The following is a 17,672-nucleotide window of genomic DNA, read 5'->3' on the forward strand; positions in this document are numbered from 1 at the left end:
GGAGAGGTGGGTGCGGGATTGCTCAGGCTGGGGGGCAGCGATGAGGCGGGTTCTGCCTCCTCACACGGGGAGCACTCGGCGGGCCCGGCCCTCCCCGGGACAGGCCCTCAGCCCCGCGGAGCACCCTCGAGGAGGAGGCGGCCCGGCTGGAACCGGGATTCTGGGATTCCGGGATTCCGGGATTCCGGGGTTCCGGGGTTCCGGGTTTCTGGGATTCCGGGATTCTGGGATTCCGGGATTCCGGGTTTCTGGGATCCCGGGGTTCCGGGATTCCGGGATTCCGGGTTTCTGGGATTCCGGGATTCTGGGATTCCGGGATTCCGGGTTTCTGGGATTCCGGGATCCCGGGGTTCCGGGCTCCGGGACTGCCGGGCCGCGCCTGCGCCGCGCAGGGCGGGCCCCGCCGCAGCCGCCATGGCCGCGCCCCGCCACAGGCGCACGGCGCTGGAGCGCGTCGAGAAGTTCGTCTCCGACACCTACTTCACCGACTGCAACCTGCGGGGCAGGTGGGCGGCGGGGAGGCCTCTCTGCTCCTCCTCCTGCGGGGCACCCCCGGGGCGCTGGTGGGCGGCCGGGCCAGCTCGCGTGTGTCCCCTTTGGGGGGGCCACCCTGCCCTCGGGCGCTGCCGGGGCTCGGGGGGCTCGGGGAACACACACCGAGGGAACAAATCGCACACAGAAAACACACACCCCGGACAGCCACGGCACAGCCCTCCCCGCTCCGCCAGCCTCTCTAACACGGCGCTTCATTACTCTGTGATTTGTTAATCCTGTTGGGGGTGTTGAGTAGCAGCTGGGGAGAACAGGGTGCTCCCTGTCCCACCCCCGGGCTCGCCCTTGCGGGACTGACCATACTAATATGTCGTGGCCATCTTCGACCTCAGGCTTTTTGGGGATCGCTGTCCACCGGCATCGCTCTCCTGCTTCCAGACTCCGCGGCGCATCTCTTACGATGAGGCTGTTGTGGGGGAATTCAGGCCGGCTGAAGTGGGAGAGTCCTTCGGGCCCACGTGAGTACAAGATTTCGGTGGTGCTGCGACCGTGGTGGGGTTGGAGCTCATGTCTCCTGTGTGTGTGAGTCTTCACGAGTTCTTAATGGTGAAGAAAGGAGATGATAATCCTTTTCCCCCTGAGTGCTCGAAGGTGTCTGCCCAGAAGCCCTTAGGGAGATTTCATGAGGAAACAGCCCAAGTTGTGTCAGTTTCCCAGGAGGGTGAAGAGCCTGGTTCAAGGATCCTTTCTGCTGAGAGCTGTTTGTGATCATGGTTGTGTCCCTCATGCTTAGGTGGGGGATGTTTGCTTTGTCAGGTTTGGGAGAAGATTTTTATCCCAGCATTGGTCAGACAAGATGCCAGTGACTGTTTCTCTGGGGTCCCAGAGGGGCATAGATTAAATCAAGTCTGTATGGACAGGTGGCATTGTTGTGTTTGAATCCCATCAAACTCATGGGCTGCCCTCACTCAGCTTTCTCCTTGGAGGCTCTAAGGAAGCTCTCTAAGGAAGCTTTCTCTAAGGAGGCTCTCCCTGGGGAGAAAGTCACACCGTGGGCTGAGGTTGCTACTTGCTCTCTTCCAGGTGGGAGACATGCTGGTTTAAGGTGGAGCTGAGCATCCCCCTGGCATGGGCAGGGCGGGAAGTGCACTTTGTCTGGGAGAGCGATGGGGAGGCCATGGTGTGGCGAGATGCCCAGCCTGTCCAGGTAAGGAGGCATGGATTAGGGGTGTGCCAGATGCCCTGCTATGTACAGAATGGCGACTTTTTACGTCCCTGCTGTGCTGTGTGGTGGTGCCTGCAGGGTTTATGTTGCTGCTGGGGCAGCAGCAGCTTCTGTGCTGATTGCTCTTGTGGGAATCATTATCCCACACCATATGGGACCAGACCCCTCCATCCAGCTGGACTTTGGTTGAATGTGCCATCTTCCTGTGCAGGGATTGACTAAGGAAGGTGAGAAGACCAGCTACATCCTGACAAGCAGCCTGAAAGAGTCAGAGCCCCACAGGTGGGTGGTCATTTGAGCTCCTTGCCACTGGTATTGTTGGAAGACAGGAGGCCAGGGTGAGACATCCTCATCTGTGTCCTGGTGCTTGTGACCTGCTTGCTGATGGTTTCCTTTTGGTCCCACAGCCTGACACTGTACGTGGAGCTGGCCTGCAATGGGCTCTTTGGAGCTGGCAAGGGCAGCATGATTGCCCCTCCTGACCCAGACAGGAGGGTCACCCTGAACAAGGCTGAGCTGGTCATCTTCAACAGAGATGTCTATGAACTGCTGGTAGATCTGGAAATACTGCTGGACATGGCCCGGGTATGGGAGCTCCTTCTCTTTCCTTCTCTCACCCTTTCCATAACTTCATTGTGTCTCCTCCTGCTGTTCCATGACCTAAGACACTGAAGGAGGGTCTGCTGCTGCTCTGCTTTAGCACAATTGACTCTGTCTAGACCTGATGATCCTTGTGGGTCCCTTCTAGCTCAGCATATTCTGCAGTAGGAGAAAACTGAACAGAGGGAAGCCATAGGTGTTTTTCATCCACTTTCTGCTCCAAAGCAGGATCTGTTAACCAAAGTCCCCTGGGATGTGCATATGTATAACTTGGATTTAGAAGGCATGTGAGAAAAGGCATAAGGTTGTGTTTGTGAACCAGGGACGTGGTGTTTACCTGGTACCGCTGGCTGAGAGATGTTGGAAGGAGGTACCAGGTTCTCCCTGAGGCAGGTGATGAGCTGATACAGTGGCCTGAGTAAAACTGTTATGCCTCCCAACCCCAGCTTCTCGGGGAGGAAAACCAGAGGAGTTTCCAGGCACTGTACACTGCCAACCAGATGGTCAATGTGTGTGATGTTACGGACCCCTCCACCTTCCCTGCTGCCCGTGACCTGGCTGCGGCCGTCTTCAGCCAGAGGAACGGCGAGAGCCAGCACACCATCCATGCCATGGGGCACTGCCACATTGACTCTGGTGAGAGCAGCACACACTCCCTCTTCGCTCACATGGAGGCCAGGGCATGCTGCCCAAGGGGAGAGTGGGCTGCCCTTGGGCTTCAGGCACTGGATGCCATGCCCTGAGGCACACAGCTGCTTTTTCACGGAGGCAGGGGAGTGTGGGGTGCCCTTTGGAGCACTGATGGGGCTGGGGATGAGGGATGAATTATAGATGGAAGACTGCTGTCTTCCATCTCTTGGGCTTCACCCCTCAATTTACTCTCCCAGGAGGGGTTTCAGAGGGGTTCTAGCTCCAGGAGGAGCTTGTGTTGAGTAATAACTGTGATAGGGCCATGCCTGTCCCTGCAGCCTGGCTGTGGCCCTATGAGGAGACCATCCGTAAGTGTGCTCGGAGCTGGGTCACCGTGGTCCGCCTGATGGAGCGCAATCCGGAGCTCACCTTTGCCTGCTCCCAGGTCAGTGATCTCTCTCTGGAGACCTCTCCTCTGCTCATGGCATGTTGCTTCTCCAGCAAAAAGAGATGGGGGGATGACCAGAAGTGTTGCAGAGAGGAGGGACCTGGGTGTGGAGTGGTAGAGATCTGAGGCTGATCTCTGTTCTCTGGCAGGCGCAGCAGTTTGAGTGGGTGCGGAATTGGTACCCTGGGCTCTATGCACAGATTCTGGACTTCGTGGCCAAGGGCCAGTTCATTCCTGTTGGAGGCACCTGGGTGGAAATGGTGAGTAGCACGGTGAGCCTGGCTTGCCGAATCCCTCTGTGCCATCCTTCTGGGACTGGGCCTGGCACTGGAGGGGACAGCAGAGCCTTTGCTGAGCCTGTTTGGTTGGTGATGGTCTCCAAGCCTAGGAGCAGCAGCTGAAGTGTCTAACCTAGCAAATATACAATCCTTCTCCCATATCATTCTCTGAGAAAGGATCTTTGCACTCAGTGAGCTGTGTTCCTCCGTTTTCCCTCTGCTGAGCTCTCTTCAGTTCCTCCTTGTGATCTCCAGATCAGGTGGATGGGAATGGGGGTCTTACAAGACCTCCCCTTCCCCAGTGCCTGGCTTTCCTCACAGACCCCCTGTGCCTTTCCCCCAGGACGGGAACCTGCCCAGTGGGGAGTCCATGGTGCGGCAGTTCCTCCAGGGACAGCAGTTCTTCCAGGAGCAGTTTGGCCGAATCTGCACAGAGGTACTTGTTCTTTTCCAGCACACCTTCCTTGCACACCATCTCCTTTCACTTCTTGCTGTGTATGAGGTTCGCCTGACTCATGTGTTTCTCTCTCCCTCTGCTCCTGTTTCTTCTCCTCCCAGTTCTGGCTGCCGGACACGTTTGGATACTCAGCCCAGCTGCCCCAGCTGATGCGTGGCTGTGGGATTCAGCGGTTCCTCACGCAGAAGCTCAGCTGGAACCTTGTGAATACCTTCCCGGTGAGCTGTGCATCCCTTCTTTCCAGGGGATGGATGTGTGCATGCTGGAGTCTTCTGCAGGGCTCGACCTGTCGGTTCCACAGTCCTTCAGCTCAGCTGACACAGGCTCTGCTTCCAGAAGCCACCAGTTTTTGGTGGTAGCAACGTTCTGTCAGACTTTAGGGGAGGAAAAGGTCATGGTTAGAGATTCCATCTGGGCCCCTGGCCTGTAAATTCCTTCTGCTTCCAGGCAAGGAGCTGTGACTTGTGTGCAGGTCCAACAGACAGCAAATCCAGCCTCTCCCTGCTGTACCCTGCCCTTGTGGCATTCCCTGTCCTTGTGCAACTATCTCTTTACACTGATCCATCAGGACATTCTGCAGCTTCATGGAGAGAAACTAAAGGCCCAGTTTTAATCCTCAGGGGGCTCTGGAATGTCTGTTCCCTGTGTACCACATTGTCCTTTCTCTCCCCTCCAGTATCACACCTTCTTCTGGGAAGGCATTGATGGTTCCCGAGTCCTGACCCATTTCCCTCCTGGTGACTCCTATGGGATGCATGGGCTTGTGGAGGAGGTGAGTGAGACCTACATGTGAAGTTGCCAGCCCCTTGGAGCCTCCTGGTAGAGGAGGGGGATAGCTGGGAAGGGAGCAGGATAGCTGGCAGCATTGTTGAACAAAGGCCATTTGGGTGCCTGGCAGTTGATTGCCTGGTTCCGAGATGTGCCTGTGCCTGATTTTGGCAGTTTGGGCTGGGGAGAAGGAGCAGGACTGGGCTTTGCACCCTAAAGGCTGACCTGGCTTTCTTGTGGGAGCTGGGGATGGGCGCCAGGGGATTGCAGCTGCCCAAAAATCCCTCCAGGTGCTGAAGACAGTGAAGAACAACAAGGACAAAGGATGTGTGAACCACAGCGCGTTCCTCTTCGGCTTTGGAGATGGAGGAGGGGGCCCCACACAGAAAATGCTGGATAGAATGAAGAGAATGAGTGACACAGATGGGCTGCCAAGGTGAGAGGAAAGCTCCTCTCTCCTGGCAGGACCACTGGCTTTGAGCCAGCCCCGACCTTCAGCAGTGCCAAAAGAAAGAGAGCAGGGCAGAGAGACAGGCAAGCAGAGGGCTGGGAAGGATTTTCATGGGTCTCTGTATCATCAAGAGCTGTAAGAACAGGTACACAGGGCAGGCATGGACTGCTTATGAGCCCTCAGTAGAGTCATGGGTTGAGTGTCCAGCACAGCAGCTGTGCCTGGCAGTCACTCCCTGTCTGGAGAATGTCCACAGGAGAGGTTCAGGGGTCCCAGGAGAGCAGGAGGGGGGTAGGAGAAGGGTGAGGGGAATACTGTGTATAGTTGTATTGAAGTTTCTGAGGCCTTGGTTCCAGGAGCGTCAACTTTCCAGATGGGATGCAACATTAGCCATGTCCCAGGCTTCTCCCTGGCTCATCACTGTACCTGTGTCTCTCCCACAGGGTGCAGATCTCAACTCCTGACCAGCTCTTTTCTGTCCTGGAGAAGGAGTCATCACAGCTGTGCACCTGGGTGGGAGAGCTCTTCCTCGAGCTGCACAATGGCACGTACACCACCCAGGCCCAGGTGAGGGTCCCCACGCCCAGGCCATGCAAATTCGTGACACCTACAAGTAACCAACCTTCCTGCACTGGAGCTGGGTTTCTGCTGCTGCTGTGAGAGATCTACTCCCAGCTACCCATTTCCTGACACTCAAGAAATACATATATTTATATATATATTCTTATATATATATAAATATATGTATTCTTTATACCAGATAAAGAAGGGGAATCGAGAGTGTGAGAGGATACTCCATGACGTCGAAGTGCTCAGCACCCTGGCTGTGGCACAGGACAGTGTGTTCCAGTACCCTGCCAGCCAGCTGCAGCGACTCTGGAGGTGAGGGAGTGAGTACAGGGGCATTGCTGGTGCTGGGAGAGGATTCAGTACTGCAGCACTCTATGTAGCTTACCTACCACTGTCTGTAACCTCTTCCATAAACTGATCAGGGATCCACCTGGAAAGCATTCAGTGGTTTGCTTGATTCTCCCGTTGGAAGATAACTTCAAACCCTCACTACTCTGCTGTCTGAAAGCTTCATTTCCAGCCTAAGCTTATTTCTCCCCAGTTTTGACATGTCTGAACTTGTACAACAACATATCTGGTAGCCTTAGGGGATAAAAAGAAATAGCTCGTACTCCCCATGGTTGTTGCTTTACTAAGATGACAGTTGACAAGCCCTAACATAAAGGGATTTAAAGGATGCTATGGAAAAAATCCTTTTCTCTGAAGTGTTGGCTAATGGGAGTATAAGGAACAGTTATTAAGTTTGTCTGGCTTGCAAACAGGGCTCTTGTTTTAGAGAAGAACTTTCTGGTTTGTTCTAAGCCAGAACAAATACCGTGCTCTCAGATCCTCTCCTGGGTTCTGCTCTCTTTTAGGTTATTGCTACTCAACCAGTTCCATGATGTCCTGCCAGGCAGCTGTATCCAGCTTGTGGTTGAGGATGCCCTGCAATACTACACAGGTGAGCAGAAGTTTGGCTGGGAGGGCGCTTACTTGCCAGAGCACACTAGGTCCTGCCTGGTGGGGCTGCAGTGGTTTCAGTCTTGGACTACCAGGGCAAGCCTGTGCAGATATGTGTCTGAAATAGTGTTAAATTAGCAGGGGAGCCAAGGGATTGAAAACCATCCCAGTTTATTGACTTCTCTGCTTGCTGTTGGCATGCCAGGGTAGACCTCCACGAAGGTTTGCTCCTGCCTGCTCATGGGTGCTTGCAGGAGCTTAGTTAACCAGAATTTTCCAGCTGAGCTGGCATAGCTCGTTGTAATCTTGTAATAACAGAGTTAAAAATAATTATACACTTGAATTACTCACTAATAGATAATAATAATTAATGATAATTAGTAATTGTAGCTTGGCAGGCGATAAAGTGTGTGTACATTGCACAGGAGCACCAGAAGCTCTCTCAGATCCAGCTTAGGCCCTTTTGTTGTACAGAGATCCGCAGGATTGGTGCTGAGCTGCAGGAGGAGGCTGTGCAGTCCCTGTGCAGGGATCTGCTGCAGCCCAAGGCAGGGAGCACCGAAAGCACCCTTGTGTTGAACACTTTGCCCTGGGAACGCACCGAGGTGATCTCCAGGCCTGGGCCAGATGGAACAGAGACTTTGGGTATGTCTGACCTGGGATAACTCTTGTATCAGAATTTCTTAAAGGGGCAGAGTCAGCTAACAAGGGAATACTCTGCCTCTCCCTGCTCTGGGGAGGGCTTTACTGGCTGTTCAAACTCTTCCTTGGACAACTTGAAATGGAATAAAGTCCCCTGAAGTATGGAGGAAGAAGAGGAGGGTATTAGAGGAGGTAGTAGGTCTGATGTGAGAGCACTAGGGCAGCACAGTGTGACTTAGGTTTCAGTCTGGGGCTGATGTTGGAATAGAACCTCTTTGCTTTCCAGCTCTCGTGACAGTCCCCAGCATGGGCTATGCTCTAGTGGGGGAGCCATTGCTGCCCTCTCAGCCTGTGTCAGTGAGGAAGCAGGTAAGCACGAGGCAGTTTGCTTCAGATCCATGTTCCCTGTGTCAAAGGTTGATTGGGGAGAAATCTAAGGAATCCAGCATCCAGCAAATCCACATAGTAAATTTGCAACTGAGGCACTCAGCTCCTGCAGTTGTGGGTCTGTGACACCTGTTTTCTGTCCTTTTTCCAAGGTGGATGGCTCCATTACCATGGAGAATGGGGTGATTGCTGTCTGCCTGGACATGATGGGACACCTGACCTCACTTCGGCTGCTGGACCCCGAGAGGTCTGTGTCACCCAGTCACTGGCCCCGGGCTCCTCAAACCTCTCCCAGGATGACTTATCACTGTACACTCTAGTCCACTGCCAGCCCTTCTGATGCTGCTGTTTCTCTGTTCCACTTTCTTTCAGAGAGTCAGTCCCAGAGGGCTGCTATGCGAACCAGTTTGCACTCTTTGATGATGTTCCCCTCTACTGGGATGCCTGGGATGTGATGGATTATCACTTGGAAACCAGGTAGAGGAGCAGTGCAGGCAGCACTTGGATTTTGGCTTTGCCCTAAGATTCTTGCCTCCCTGTCAGTCCTAGCTGTAAGAGAGCATTCACTCTGGAGAAGTGAGTGCCTCCTATGTGGGAGGCTGGACTGGGATTTGGGAACCTGGATCTACTAGGCTGAGACTATCTCTGCCTTCATTCCTTTGTCTAGGAAGCCAGTGACCACGCTGCTGAAGCCTCTGGAAATCACCCTGGCTGGGGGCCTGCGGGGAAGTGTGAGGTTCTCCCTGCAGGTCGGGAAAAGCAGCACCTTAACCCAGGAGATCATCCTGGATGCCACGTGCCCATACCTCCGCTTCCTGACCCAGGTTTGGCCCGTGGCTGCTGCATGATACCAACATCCTGTGTGGCAGGAATTACATTCCCCCTCCTGTTTTCTTCCCTGGAACCCCCCCCACTGCCTGTCCTCCTCTGCCTTAAGGGAAGGCAGCCTGAGGGTGGGGGGAGGTCCCGAGGGACAAGAAGAATTCATCCTGGTGTTGAGACTCGGGTGTGGTTTTATTGTAGCTTATGTTGGCTGTGTGCAAGCCAGCTGCTGCACACCAGGGTGTGGCTTCTGCCTGTCAGACCCCATGGTGATGCCCTTCTGCTCCTACATTTAGGTTGAGTGGAAGGAGGCTCACAAGTTCCTGAAGGTGGAGTTCCCTGTGCAGGTCCGGAGCACAAACGCCACCTACGAGATCCAGTTTGGACACGTGCAGCGGCCAACACACTGGAACACGTCCTGGGACTGGGCTCGGTTCGAGGTGAGAGGGATGGTGGCCTGGTCCCAGCACCGAGCTGCTCCTGCTCCTGCCAGTGGCTCTCTGTAGTGAGCCCATCCCTTGGTACCTGCTGCAGGTGTGGGCTCACAAGTGGATGGATCTCTCTGAGCATGGCTTTGGGGTGGCTCTGCTGAACGACTGCAAATATGGGGCATCAGCCCACAGGAACGTCCTCAGCCTCTCTCTGTGAGTGACAGATGGATGAGGGGGGAGCTGCTGCAGGTACTTTGTCTTGTGAGGTGTCTCTTGGAAGTCGAGGCAACACCTGATCCTAAATGACCTTAGTTAATAAATAGTCTGATGGGGGTCTCTTGTCTGAGAATTTGGCTGACTTGCATTATAACTAATTCCTGTGAGCTATGCTCATAGATAATTCAGGAGAGATCAGATTTTTCTGTTGCTGGCCAGAACATACCCCAGGAGGGAAGGCTTAATGAGAGAGAAGGAACAGCAGTGTTAATGTTACAAGTGCATACCAAGCTAAAAGAAACTGCATATTTCAGTTTGACTCTGTCAGCCACAATTTTCACAGGAAGACACCCAAGCTTTTTAAGCTTCTGGGACTGTCCAGGGTCTGTTTGCTGTTGCATGTTTGCTTCCACCCCTGGGCCCAGCCTCAAGGTAGCGAGGGGAGCAGTTGTCACAGTGCTCCTCTGGCTCTACTCTGTGTGGCAGTGGGTGCTGCCAAGACACCAGTCTCACTAACATCTCATTGCCTTAGGCTGAGAGCACCCAAGTCCCCTGATTCCACAGCAGACATTGGGCACCACCAGTTCACCTACGCTGTGATGCCTCACCGGGGTGAGTAACAGGCCCTGTAGGAACACACAGGGTGGGGGATGCACCAGTGAACCTTGGGGTGAGCGTGTCTCTGTGCACGTGCCAAGGCTGGACAGATGTTCTTGTGATGCAGGTTCCTTCCAGGAGGCTGGTGTGATTCAGCGTGCCTACAACTTGAATTTCCCCCTCCACGCGGTCCCGGCCAGCTCTGCCCAGTGCCCAGCCTGGAGTGCCTTTTCTGTCAGCTCACCTGCCATCGTGCTGGAGACTGTCAAGCAGGCAGGTGCCAGGGCAGAGGTGGGGAGGGCAGAGGGGGTTTAGGTGCTGTTGTCAAGCATGGCTTGCTCTTTCCTCCACACTGAGTGGCGGTTAGGCTCAGCTGAGCGGAACAATGTGGGTTGGAGAGGCTGTGCCTGTCTCATTTGTCTGAACTCCCACCTGCACTGTCCCCCAAAGGCTGAGGGCAGACCTGAAGCCGTGGTGGTTCGGCTCTACGAGGCGTATGGCAGCACGGTTACTGCCTGGCTCCAGACCTCCCTCCCCATTAAAGAGGCAATGCTGTAAGTCCGTGGTCCATGCCAAAGGGCTGGGTGTGCATGGGGATGGAGATCAGTGCCTTCAGCCTCATGTGCTTTCCTCCTCAGCTGCGACCTCCTGGAGCGGCCAGCTGCACAGGGCACCCTGCCCCTGGGGCAGCAGGGCTTGAGGCTCTCCTTCACACCCTTCTGCGTGCTCTCTGTCCTCTTGGTCTTGAGCCAGTGACACCATCCACCGCTCTGGCTGATGCTGCAGCAACCTGGACCAACACTGTGAGCTCAAATCACAGCCTGAGCCTTCCTGGATCCCAAGAGCTGTACAAGACAGCAGTTCCAGAGCAGGGCAGTGTCCCCGTGTCCCACACCCAGCCATTGGAGAGCAACGCTTAAGACCAACCGCGTTCCTCAGGGAAGGAGGACAGTTGCCCACTGCCCAACCAGAGTAGGTGAGCTTGAGTGCTGAGCTCGCTGAAGTGTGGATAAGGGTGTGGACAGGCTCGTGGCCCTGCATGGGCTCTGCTCCAGCCCCAGGGCCTTGAGGAGTAGCAGTTTCCACAGTGGCTCCTGTGTCTGAGCCTTAATCTCGTCTAGCAATGACTATAAAAAACACACTCTACTCCTTCCTCCCTTCCTCTGCCTGCCCCTTGCACTGTCCTTGCAGATGGAGAGCACAAATAAATAAGAGAATTACATCAAGCTCCAGCCTGTTTTCTTAACTTTTTTCCAGGTAACTGCACTGACCTGCCTCCTCCCAGGTGCTTTGTTGTAGCTGCTGCTCCCTTAGTGTCCTCCTCAGCAGGATCTCACTACTCCTGGAACTGGGGAGGCAGAGCTTATCTTTACTTTAGGGGAGGTGAGGTGGAGGGGAAGCCTGCTACAGCCCCTTGGGGAAGAGGCTGGGCACAGAAGGGTTATCCTTAGCATGAAAAGGCATGCACAGTGATTTCTACACAAAATATTTTATTATTTAGTCAGCTAAAAACAGTGATTGGAGCAGCAGCCAGAAAGGGAAGAGAGAACCCAGTTTTAGGCAGAGGGAAGAGTCAAGAGTCCAGCACAGTGTAAGGTCTTGGCTCTTCTTCCCCTCTAATGCCTCTGGACAGCAGGAAAATACCCCACCACCAAGCCCAGCTTCTCCCTCACGCACTGGCAGGATGCAACAGTAGCAAGCAGCTGTGAGCACAGGTACAGAGAAGCTCCATTTCCCCCATCACTAACACACGTCCCTGGCCAAGCCCTCCCTGAGCTTCTCCTGGGCCACTAAATGCCCCTCAGGAGGTGGGCAGTGGGCAGCACTCACATGACAGGGACTGCACCTGAAAAACAGAGAGGGAAAGGAGGAGTCAGAGGGCGAGGGAGTGTCTGGCTCTGCCCCACTGGCTCCTCTCCTGCCATCTGGCACCCATCAGTCCCTTCGATACAACTGAGCACTCCCACAGCCCCCACCTGTGCACCTGAAAGCCACAGGGGCTGCAGCCTCACCTCTGCCCCTGCGTGCAGACATCCGGCAGCTTCTTCTGGTTTTGAGAAGCACCTCTGGCTCAGGCAAGGCTGGAGCAGGGGTCCCTCTCCTCCTCCGGCGAGCACGTCCCTTCCTCGGCCCATCAGCCTCCTCCTCCTCCTCCCCTTCCTCCTTCTCATCTGACTTTTGGGAGGTTGCTGCAGCCCTGGGGCGCCTTTTCAAGGCCCGTGAGGTGACCTGGGCGGACATCAGAGCTGCGGCTTAGCAGGAGAAGCGTGCTTGGAGCACCACAGAGGATGAGAAGCTCCATATGGGATCACCACCATGAATTCAGGAGCAGCCTGAGCAAGGTTAAGGGGAACAGGACAGCCAGACACAACCACAAAGCTGTTTTACCTTAGGGGTCGGTGCCTCAGGGTCTGCCTTCAGCTCAGCGCGCTTTTTGCGGGGCATCTTCTGGTGCTTCTGCCCTGCATGAGAGGACATGCCCAGGTCAGAGGGAATGAGGGACACACTTGCAGGGATGCTGTCCTGGGTGATGTGAGCTGAGCACTGAGAAACTGCAGGACGAAAAACCATCCTGCCAGTGCAAGAGCTGTGCCCAAGCAGGTTGGGATGCTGGTAGGAAGCTCCGGGGAAAATGGGCTCTGTCCCTTGGAGCCAACAGCTGTCACAGGCCTGTCAGCACCCCAGGGAGAGGGGCTTTGCTCCTGCCTGTGCCCTTGTGCTATACAGAAAAGACAGGGCTGCCCAGTGTCCAGCCCTCCCAGAGCAAGAGTGGGTCCCACGGGCAGGAGAGAGGACACTCACCTGTGGGAGCCATGGGACCAGGCTCTCCCTGCAAGGAAGGGACAGAGCATTGACTGGGGTGCAGTCATTCTACAGGCAGCAGCAGCAGAATCCCTGCCCCTTCTCCCTCTCGCAGTGATAGGGAAAGAGCCACATTTCTCTGGGAAGCCAGGAGAGTCAGGCTTGCTCTGCCTGCCCTGTGCACTGGGGACTCTCCTGTCAGTCCTGTTCCTGCAAGGCCACAGACACAGGGCACAGGAGGGAGGAACAGGGTTCCAGACCTCATTCCCTCCATCTGCTCCAGACTGCCCACCATCCCTTGGCCAGCTGGCCATCACACAGAGGGTCCTGGTCACCTCCATGTCCAGCAGCTTCGTGGAGAGGGAGATCTCCAGCAGCACAGTGTAATGTTTGGGAGTCTCAGCAAGCAGAAAATGGGCTGGAGGGGTGGTTTGGGAGCCCCCAGCCCCTGGGAGTGACCCCAGGCACCTACCTGGAACCATATGGTCCTGCCGTTGTGGTCACGCAGGGAGCTCATGCCAGGCACCAAGTAACACTGCAGCCAGTTCTTGAAGGTGGTGTAGTTATCTGAGTGCTCAGGGTCCAAAAGGTGCTTCTCTGGGAAGGGAGAAAGGACAGAATTAGAGCAGAAGCCATGATCACAGTGTCAGAATGCCCTCCCAAACCTCCTGATGCCGGGAATGCAAAGCCCCAGCCTCCCCCAGCTGTCCCTGTTCCCCAGCATCCTGTCCTGTCGCCTCACCTGCCGTGATGACCTCCATGGGCACGGTGTGGCACAGCTCCAGGAGATCCGGGCTCTTCCTCATCAGCTTCACCTTCTTGCTCAGTGTCAGGGAAGGATCCTGCAAGGGTGGAGAAGGGGAGGAAAGTCACCTGCCAGCTACTTCTGCCTCCTCTCCAACAGCAGCCAAATTCTTTGTCTTTTGCCCTCCAGCTTTGCCAGCCCTGAGCTCACCCCACTGTGGGCTTCCAGTTTAGCTACAAAGACATGAAAGAGGGCTAACACACACAAACATCAGCAGTTTTAAAAACACCCCTCAGGTCATGTAGTTTGTCTTCAGGCTTCTTTAAAATAGTCACTTTAAAAGGCCACGAGAACAGCCTTGGGCTTTACTACAGCCTTCTTGGAGATTTTAAGCTTGCAAGGTGTTTGTTTCACTCATCTCTTCCTCTTCACCCACCCCAAAAATATTCAGAGACTTCTTGAAGGCAGAAGCTGGGCACAGCTCGTCCTGCAGGGCCACAGGCAACCAAACCCCTGGTACGACATCTACCACCTTCTGATCCTGTGAAAGCACCTGGTATTCCTCACCTTCTTCCTCCTCTCCTGCTTCTGATCCTTCAGGGCCTCCAGCACAGTCCGAGCCTTTTCAAAGGGAGGGATCTTCAACCTGAAAGAGTTACACACAAGCCTGAGCCCTTGGTTCTGGCACTGTCCACATCTACCAGGTGAGGAGGCACAGCCAACTTAGCCAAAGAGCCATCGAGCTCCAGCTAGCTCCTGGAGACCAAACCTCCGTGGCAGGTCAGCGGATGCTCAACCCACTTCACCTGTACAGGATCTCAGCACGCAGGTAATTCCCAATTCCATTGAAATACTTCTGGTTTAAGAGGGCTTCACAGATGGGCTTGTCAAAAGCCTTGTCATCCAGATTCCTCAGCACGTTCTCCCTGCAACAGAGCACGGGGCAACGAGAGTCACCGGGGCATGTCTGTGCAGGAAAAGCAGTCAAACCCAACCAGGGGGCATTCCTCCAGGGCGCTCACCTGAAAGCCCGGTACTCGGAGACGACGCAGGGCCCGCGCTCCTGCTGCCAGGCGTCCCCCAGGCGCCAGGACCCGAACCGGCGGGCGTCCACGAAGCAGAGGGCCCGCGGGGGGCTCTCGCGGGTCAGGAAGCGGAGGTGGGCATGGCGGGGCAGCTCGGCGGCCGGGCACAGCCGGAACGACCCCGACATGCCGAAACGAAACACGAGGTCCTGCGGCGGGGGGGCGGCGGCGGGGTCCAGCGCGCTCAGCGTCAGCCGCAGCTCCTTGCCCCGGGCGAGGGCCGAGATGCGGTAGGCCTCGCTGCGGAACGGCACCTCGGGGCCGCGGCCCACCGCCGAGCGCTCCACGCCGCCCGCGAACACCAGCCCGCCGCACACGCCGTTGATGAAGCACCCGGCGAGGTGCAGCTCCGGGCACTCGGGCATCGCCGCGACCGCGCCGCGGAGCCGCCACCGCGCTGCCGCCGGCAGCTCCGACTGCACCCGCCCGCTCCCATTGGCTGCGTGGCGGGCGGCGCGCGCCCCCATTGGCTGCGCGGCGGGCGGCGCGCGCCCCCATTGGCTGCGCGGCGGGCGGCGCGCGCTCCCATTGGCTGCGCGGTGATGCCGGAGCTTGTAGTCCTGCCGGGCGGCCCCGCCGCGGGGAGACACAGAACGACACAGCTCGGCTTTGTCACCGGGACTTTATTGGAGCTACCCCGAGGGTCCCCAGAAGCCAGGAGAGCAGGGAAATATCCCCCTTCCCAGCCAGAAGCACCAGATCCGACCCAGCAACTCGGTGTCCGTGACTCCCCCCATGGGAGGCTGGCTCCTCAGAGAAGGGTGTTCATCAGGGTCTGGGCTTGCTTCAGCTCTGCAGACAGAGGATGGAGCTGTGGGGGAGCCACTACATCCCCAGCAGCATCCCTCCCAGCATCCCCCACAGCCCTGGAGGTCCTCGCTGCCACCCATCCTCCAGCCTCACCTGCCAGCAGCACTCGGAACTTGTCAGCCGAGAGGGTCACAGAGACAGCCGTCGTTCTCCCGCACTCCCTGTTCTGCACGTTGAACGTCAAGTGCACCAGGGGCTCGTTGACCTCCTGCAGCTCGCTGGAGCTGAGGGTGTAATCCACCCGCCAGCGCACCAAGCCCAGCTGGCTCACTGGGGTGGGTAGTGGGGGTGGTGTCAGCACCCTGGCTCAGTCCAGCAGGGTGACTGCCACCAACACCCAAAACCCTGTTAAGACCCAACATCCCACTCACATCGCAGGCTACAGGCCCTGAGGCTGTCCTGGAGGGAGCTCTGCTTCTCCTCGTAGGAACGACACAAGCCGCTGGCATGCTCTGCTCGTGAGGAGAGACAGGACAAGAACCCCTCTGCTCACACCAGCCCTGCAGTTACCAAACCCCATCAAAGCACCTGAGGAGCCCCTGGGGATGGATGGCGCAGCAGGGAGGTGATGGAGAACAGCACGGTTTCCAGCCTGCCCTGCATCTGAGCGTGAAGGCAGCAGCGCTGGGAACTGCGTTGGGCACATCCCAGCAGGTCTGGCCCCTGGTGCCACCCTGAGGGTCCCCCTTACCTTTGGGCAGCCCCAGCTGCTGCAGCTCACTTGACAGGGACTCGCTGTCTACATTGTGCTTGGCTGCACTGGAGAGAATGAAGCCGAGGACAGCGATGGTCGCCTTCACGTCCCCTGACTCTGCGGATGGGATGGAGGGTGAGCTCTGCCACCTTGGGAAGGCAACTCCAGCCGAATTGCTGCCCAGCCCCAGAGTGGGGCTCCATGGGGGGATCCCAGTAAGGACAGCAGTGCTCACCTAACTTTGCATCCGAGGTCAGCTTCAGGATCTTCTCATACTGCGGGAGAGCAGAGCATCACGGTAAACACCAGGTAACACACTCACTACCAACATTAATACTAATAACATTTAATATGCAGAGTATTGCTACTAGCAGTGGCTGGTAGCATTCTTATTGCAGAGGCTACACGAAGAGTATGAAATTAATTAATATTGCTGATTATGCCACTGCAGTGTTGAAACACTTGGCCTCCACCGCGGTCGCCCCGCACTCACCTCCATGGGCTCCCCCAGGAGGTCCCGCAGCACCTGGGCACAGATCAGCTTCAGCTTCACCGAGGACTGCGGGGAACAAGGAGGATGAGCAGCGGGCCGGGGTGGGCAGGGGGCGAGCAGGGGAACGCGGGGGGCGCGGGCACTTAACGATTTTAGCCAGGGTGCTGATCTCGGCCAGCACCCAGTCGGGGCAGTCCAGGTCCCCGCAGAAGCGGAACCGCTGCGGGGGGAGAGGCGGTCAGAGCCCCCGCGGGGCCGCTGCGCCTCCCCCCTGTCCCCGCCGACCCCCTGCCCACCATGTCGCCGCCGTCCCGCGGTGCCGGTCCCTCCGCAGATCCCGCCTTCCCGACCCGGAACCGCTCCCGGGCCGCAGAACGCTCCGCCCTTCCCGCCCCGGGGCCCGCGGGGGCTCCGCGAGTGGCTCGGCGGGGGCCTTGGGGAGGGGACCCCGGGAGGGCGGCGAGACCCCGGGGCGGGGCAGGGGACGGAGCTCCGGGAACGGGACCCGAGGCGGCGGCGGATCCGCGGGAAGGGCCCCTTTGACACGCCCCGACAGCGGGAGCACCGCCCGCTCCCCACGGCCGCAGCCCCGCTCAGTGGCGGGGTTCAGTTTTGGATCCTGACTCCGTGAGACCGAAGGTTGTGATGGTTCGCAGAGCTGAGAAGGAAATCATAGATACCGGGGCTGTGGTGCAGTTCAATGGCTGCAGCTGAAGGTGGAGCCAGCAGCAGCTTTCTCATCTGACGCTTTTCCGAGAGTTATTTTCGCCAGATTGTTTGCATTTTTTGTTGCTGGATTCTGCAAAAGTGAAAAAAATATATTAGCACATATAATCGGGAAGGAGTGCGTGTTGCCACTCGAGCGTGGTGCAAGTAAAAGTTCGCACGTGAACGGGGAAGGACATTTTTTTGTACGAGAAGTGGATGGACCTTTCAAACTCCGTGAGACCGAAAAGTGCACAATGCTACGTATAGCAGAGATGGAAATTGTGTGCATTTTTCAGGCTGCAAGGAAAACCAGCTGCCACTTGATTGCTGTGCAAATACCAGCCTGCAAATGGAAGGGACGGTCAGCGAAGTCTTTCTGATT

At 56.6% G+C, this 17,672-nt stretch overlaps 3 protein-coding genes across 5 annotated transcripts; 1 reads left to right on the forward strand and 2 right to left on the reverse strand.

Moving 5' to 3' along the window:
• The first annotated feature begins 2 nt into the window (after positions 1-2).
• On the forward strand, positions 3-11,179 carry MAN2C1 (mannosidase alpha class 2C member 1). Of its 2 annotated transcripts, XM_051770282.1 has the most exons (26): positions 3-506; positions 885-1,010; positions 1,576-1,699; positions 1,929-1,999; positions 2,125-2,302; positions 2,764-2,953; positions 3,286-3,392; positions 3,545-3,655; positions 4,017-4,109; positions 4,232-4,348; positions 4,807-4,902; positions 5,189-5,334; positions 5,793-5,916; positions 6,110-6,231; positions 6,774-6,859; positions 7,333-7,503; positions 7,787-7,869; positions 8,040-8,134; positions 8,260-8,364; positions 8,555-8,711; positions 9,006-9,149; positions 9,244-9,353; positions 9,889-9,968; positions 10,081-10,226; positions 10,404-10,507; positions 10,592-11,179. In XM_051770282.1, the coding sequence occupies exons 1-26, from the start codon at positions 415-417 to the stop codon at positions 10,707-10,709; spliced, it is 3,096 nt and encodes a 1,031-aa protein (XP_051626242.1). In that variant the 5' UTR covers positions 3-414; the 3' UTR covers positions 10,710-11,179. The 2 variants fall into 2 exon arrangements, with proteins under 2 accessions (XP_051626242.1, XP_051626243.1); XM_051770283.1 differs by lacking the exon at positions 10,592-11,179 and having other exon boundaries at positions 311-506; positions 10,081-10,230.
• A 247-nt stretch (positions 11,180-11,426) lies between these two features.
• Positions 11,427-15,025, reverse strand: NEIL1 (nei like DNA glycosylase 1). The gene is made up of 9 exons (XM_051770284.1): positions 14,523-15,025; positions 14,307-14,426; positions 14,068-14,146; positions 13,498-13,597; positions 13,228-13,352; positions 12,756-12,783; positions 12,342-12,415; positions 11,966-12,182; positions 11,427-11,799 (listed from the first exon to the last, which is right to left on the reverse strand). Exons 1-9 carry the CDS (start codon positions 14,948-14,950, stop codon positions 11,780-11,782), a joined length of 1,191 nt encoding a protein of 396 aa, XP_051626244.1. The 5' UTR covers positions 14,951-15,025; the 3' UTR covers positions 11,427-11,779.
• A 163-nt stretch (positions 15,026-15,188) lies between these two features.
• On the reverse strand, positions 15,189-17,161 carry COMMD4 (COMM domain containing 4). Of its 2 annotated transcripts, XM_051770286.1 has the most exons (8): positions 16,879-17,161; positions 16,731-16,802; positions 16,583-16,648; positions 16,325-16,364; positions 16,087-16,206; positions 15,767-15,847; positions 15,489-15,665; positions 15,189-15,377 (listed from the first exon to the last, which is right to left on the reverse strand). In XM_051770286.1, the coding sequence occupies exons 1-8, from the start codon at positions 16,879-16,881 to the stop codon at positions 15,337-15,339; spliced, it is 600 nt and encodes a 199-aa protein (XP_051626246.1). In that variant the 5' UTR covers positions 16,882-17,161; the 3' UTR covers positions 15,189-15,336. The 2 variants fall into 2 exon arrangements, with proteins under 2 accessions (XP_051626246.1, XP_051626245.1); XM_051770285.1 differs by lacking the exon at positions 16,731-16,802 and having other exon boundaries at positions 16,879-17,100.
• Between the last annotated feature and the right edge of the window lie 511 nt (positions 17,162-17,672).

The sequence above is a fragment of the Manacus candei genome, unplaced genomic scaffold, assembly GCF_025592945.1.
Source record: "Manacus candei isolate 608988 ecotype Guabito, Panama unplaced genomic scaffold, ASM2559294v1 h1tg000119l, whole genome shotgun sequence".
NCBI classification, from domain to species: Eukaryota; Metazoa; Chordata; class Aves; order Passeriformes; family Pipridae; genus Manacus; species Manacus candei.

Coding starts and splice junctions, on each gene's coding strand:
- COMMD4 (XM_051770286.1), bottom strand. Junction 16,207..16,324: donor GACCTCGGATGCAAAGTTAG/GTGAGCACTGCT, acceptor TCCCATCCGCAG/AGTCAGGGGACGTGAAGGCG. Junction 15,378..15,488: donor GTTCCGAGTGCTGCTGGCAG/GTGAGGCTGGAG, acceptor CTCTGTCTGCAG/AGCTGAAGCAAGCCCAGACC.
- MAN2C1 (XM_051770282.1), top strand. CDS start 415: ATGGCCGCGCCCCGCCACAGGCGCACGGCGCTGGAGCGCGTCGAGAAG. Junction 1,700..1,928: donor GAGATGCCCAGCCTGTCCAG/GTAAGGAGGCAT, acceptor CTTCCTGTGCAG/GGATTGACTAAGGAAGGTGA. Junction 3,656..4,016: donor GAGGCACCTGGGTGGAAATG/GTGAGTAGCACG, acceptor CCTTTCCCCCAG/GACGGGAACCTGCCCAGTGG.
- NEIL1 (XM_051770284.1), bottom strand. CDS start 14,950: ATGCCCGAGTGCCCGGAGCTGCACCTCGCCGGGTGCTTCATCAACGGC. Junction 14,427..14,522: donor TCCGAGTACCGGGCTTTCAG/GTGAGCGCCCTG, acceptor GCTCTGTTGCAG/GGAGAACGTGCTGAGGAATC. Junction 13,353..13,497: donor CATGGAGGTCATCACGGCAG/GTGAGGCGACAG, acceptor CTCCCTTCCCAG/AGAAGCACCTTTTGGACCCT.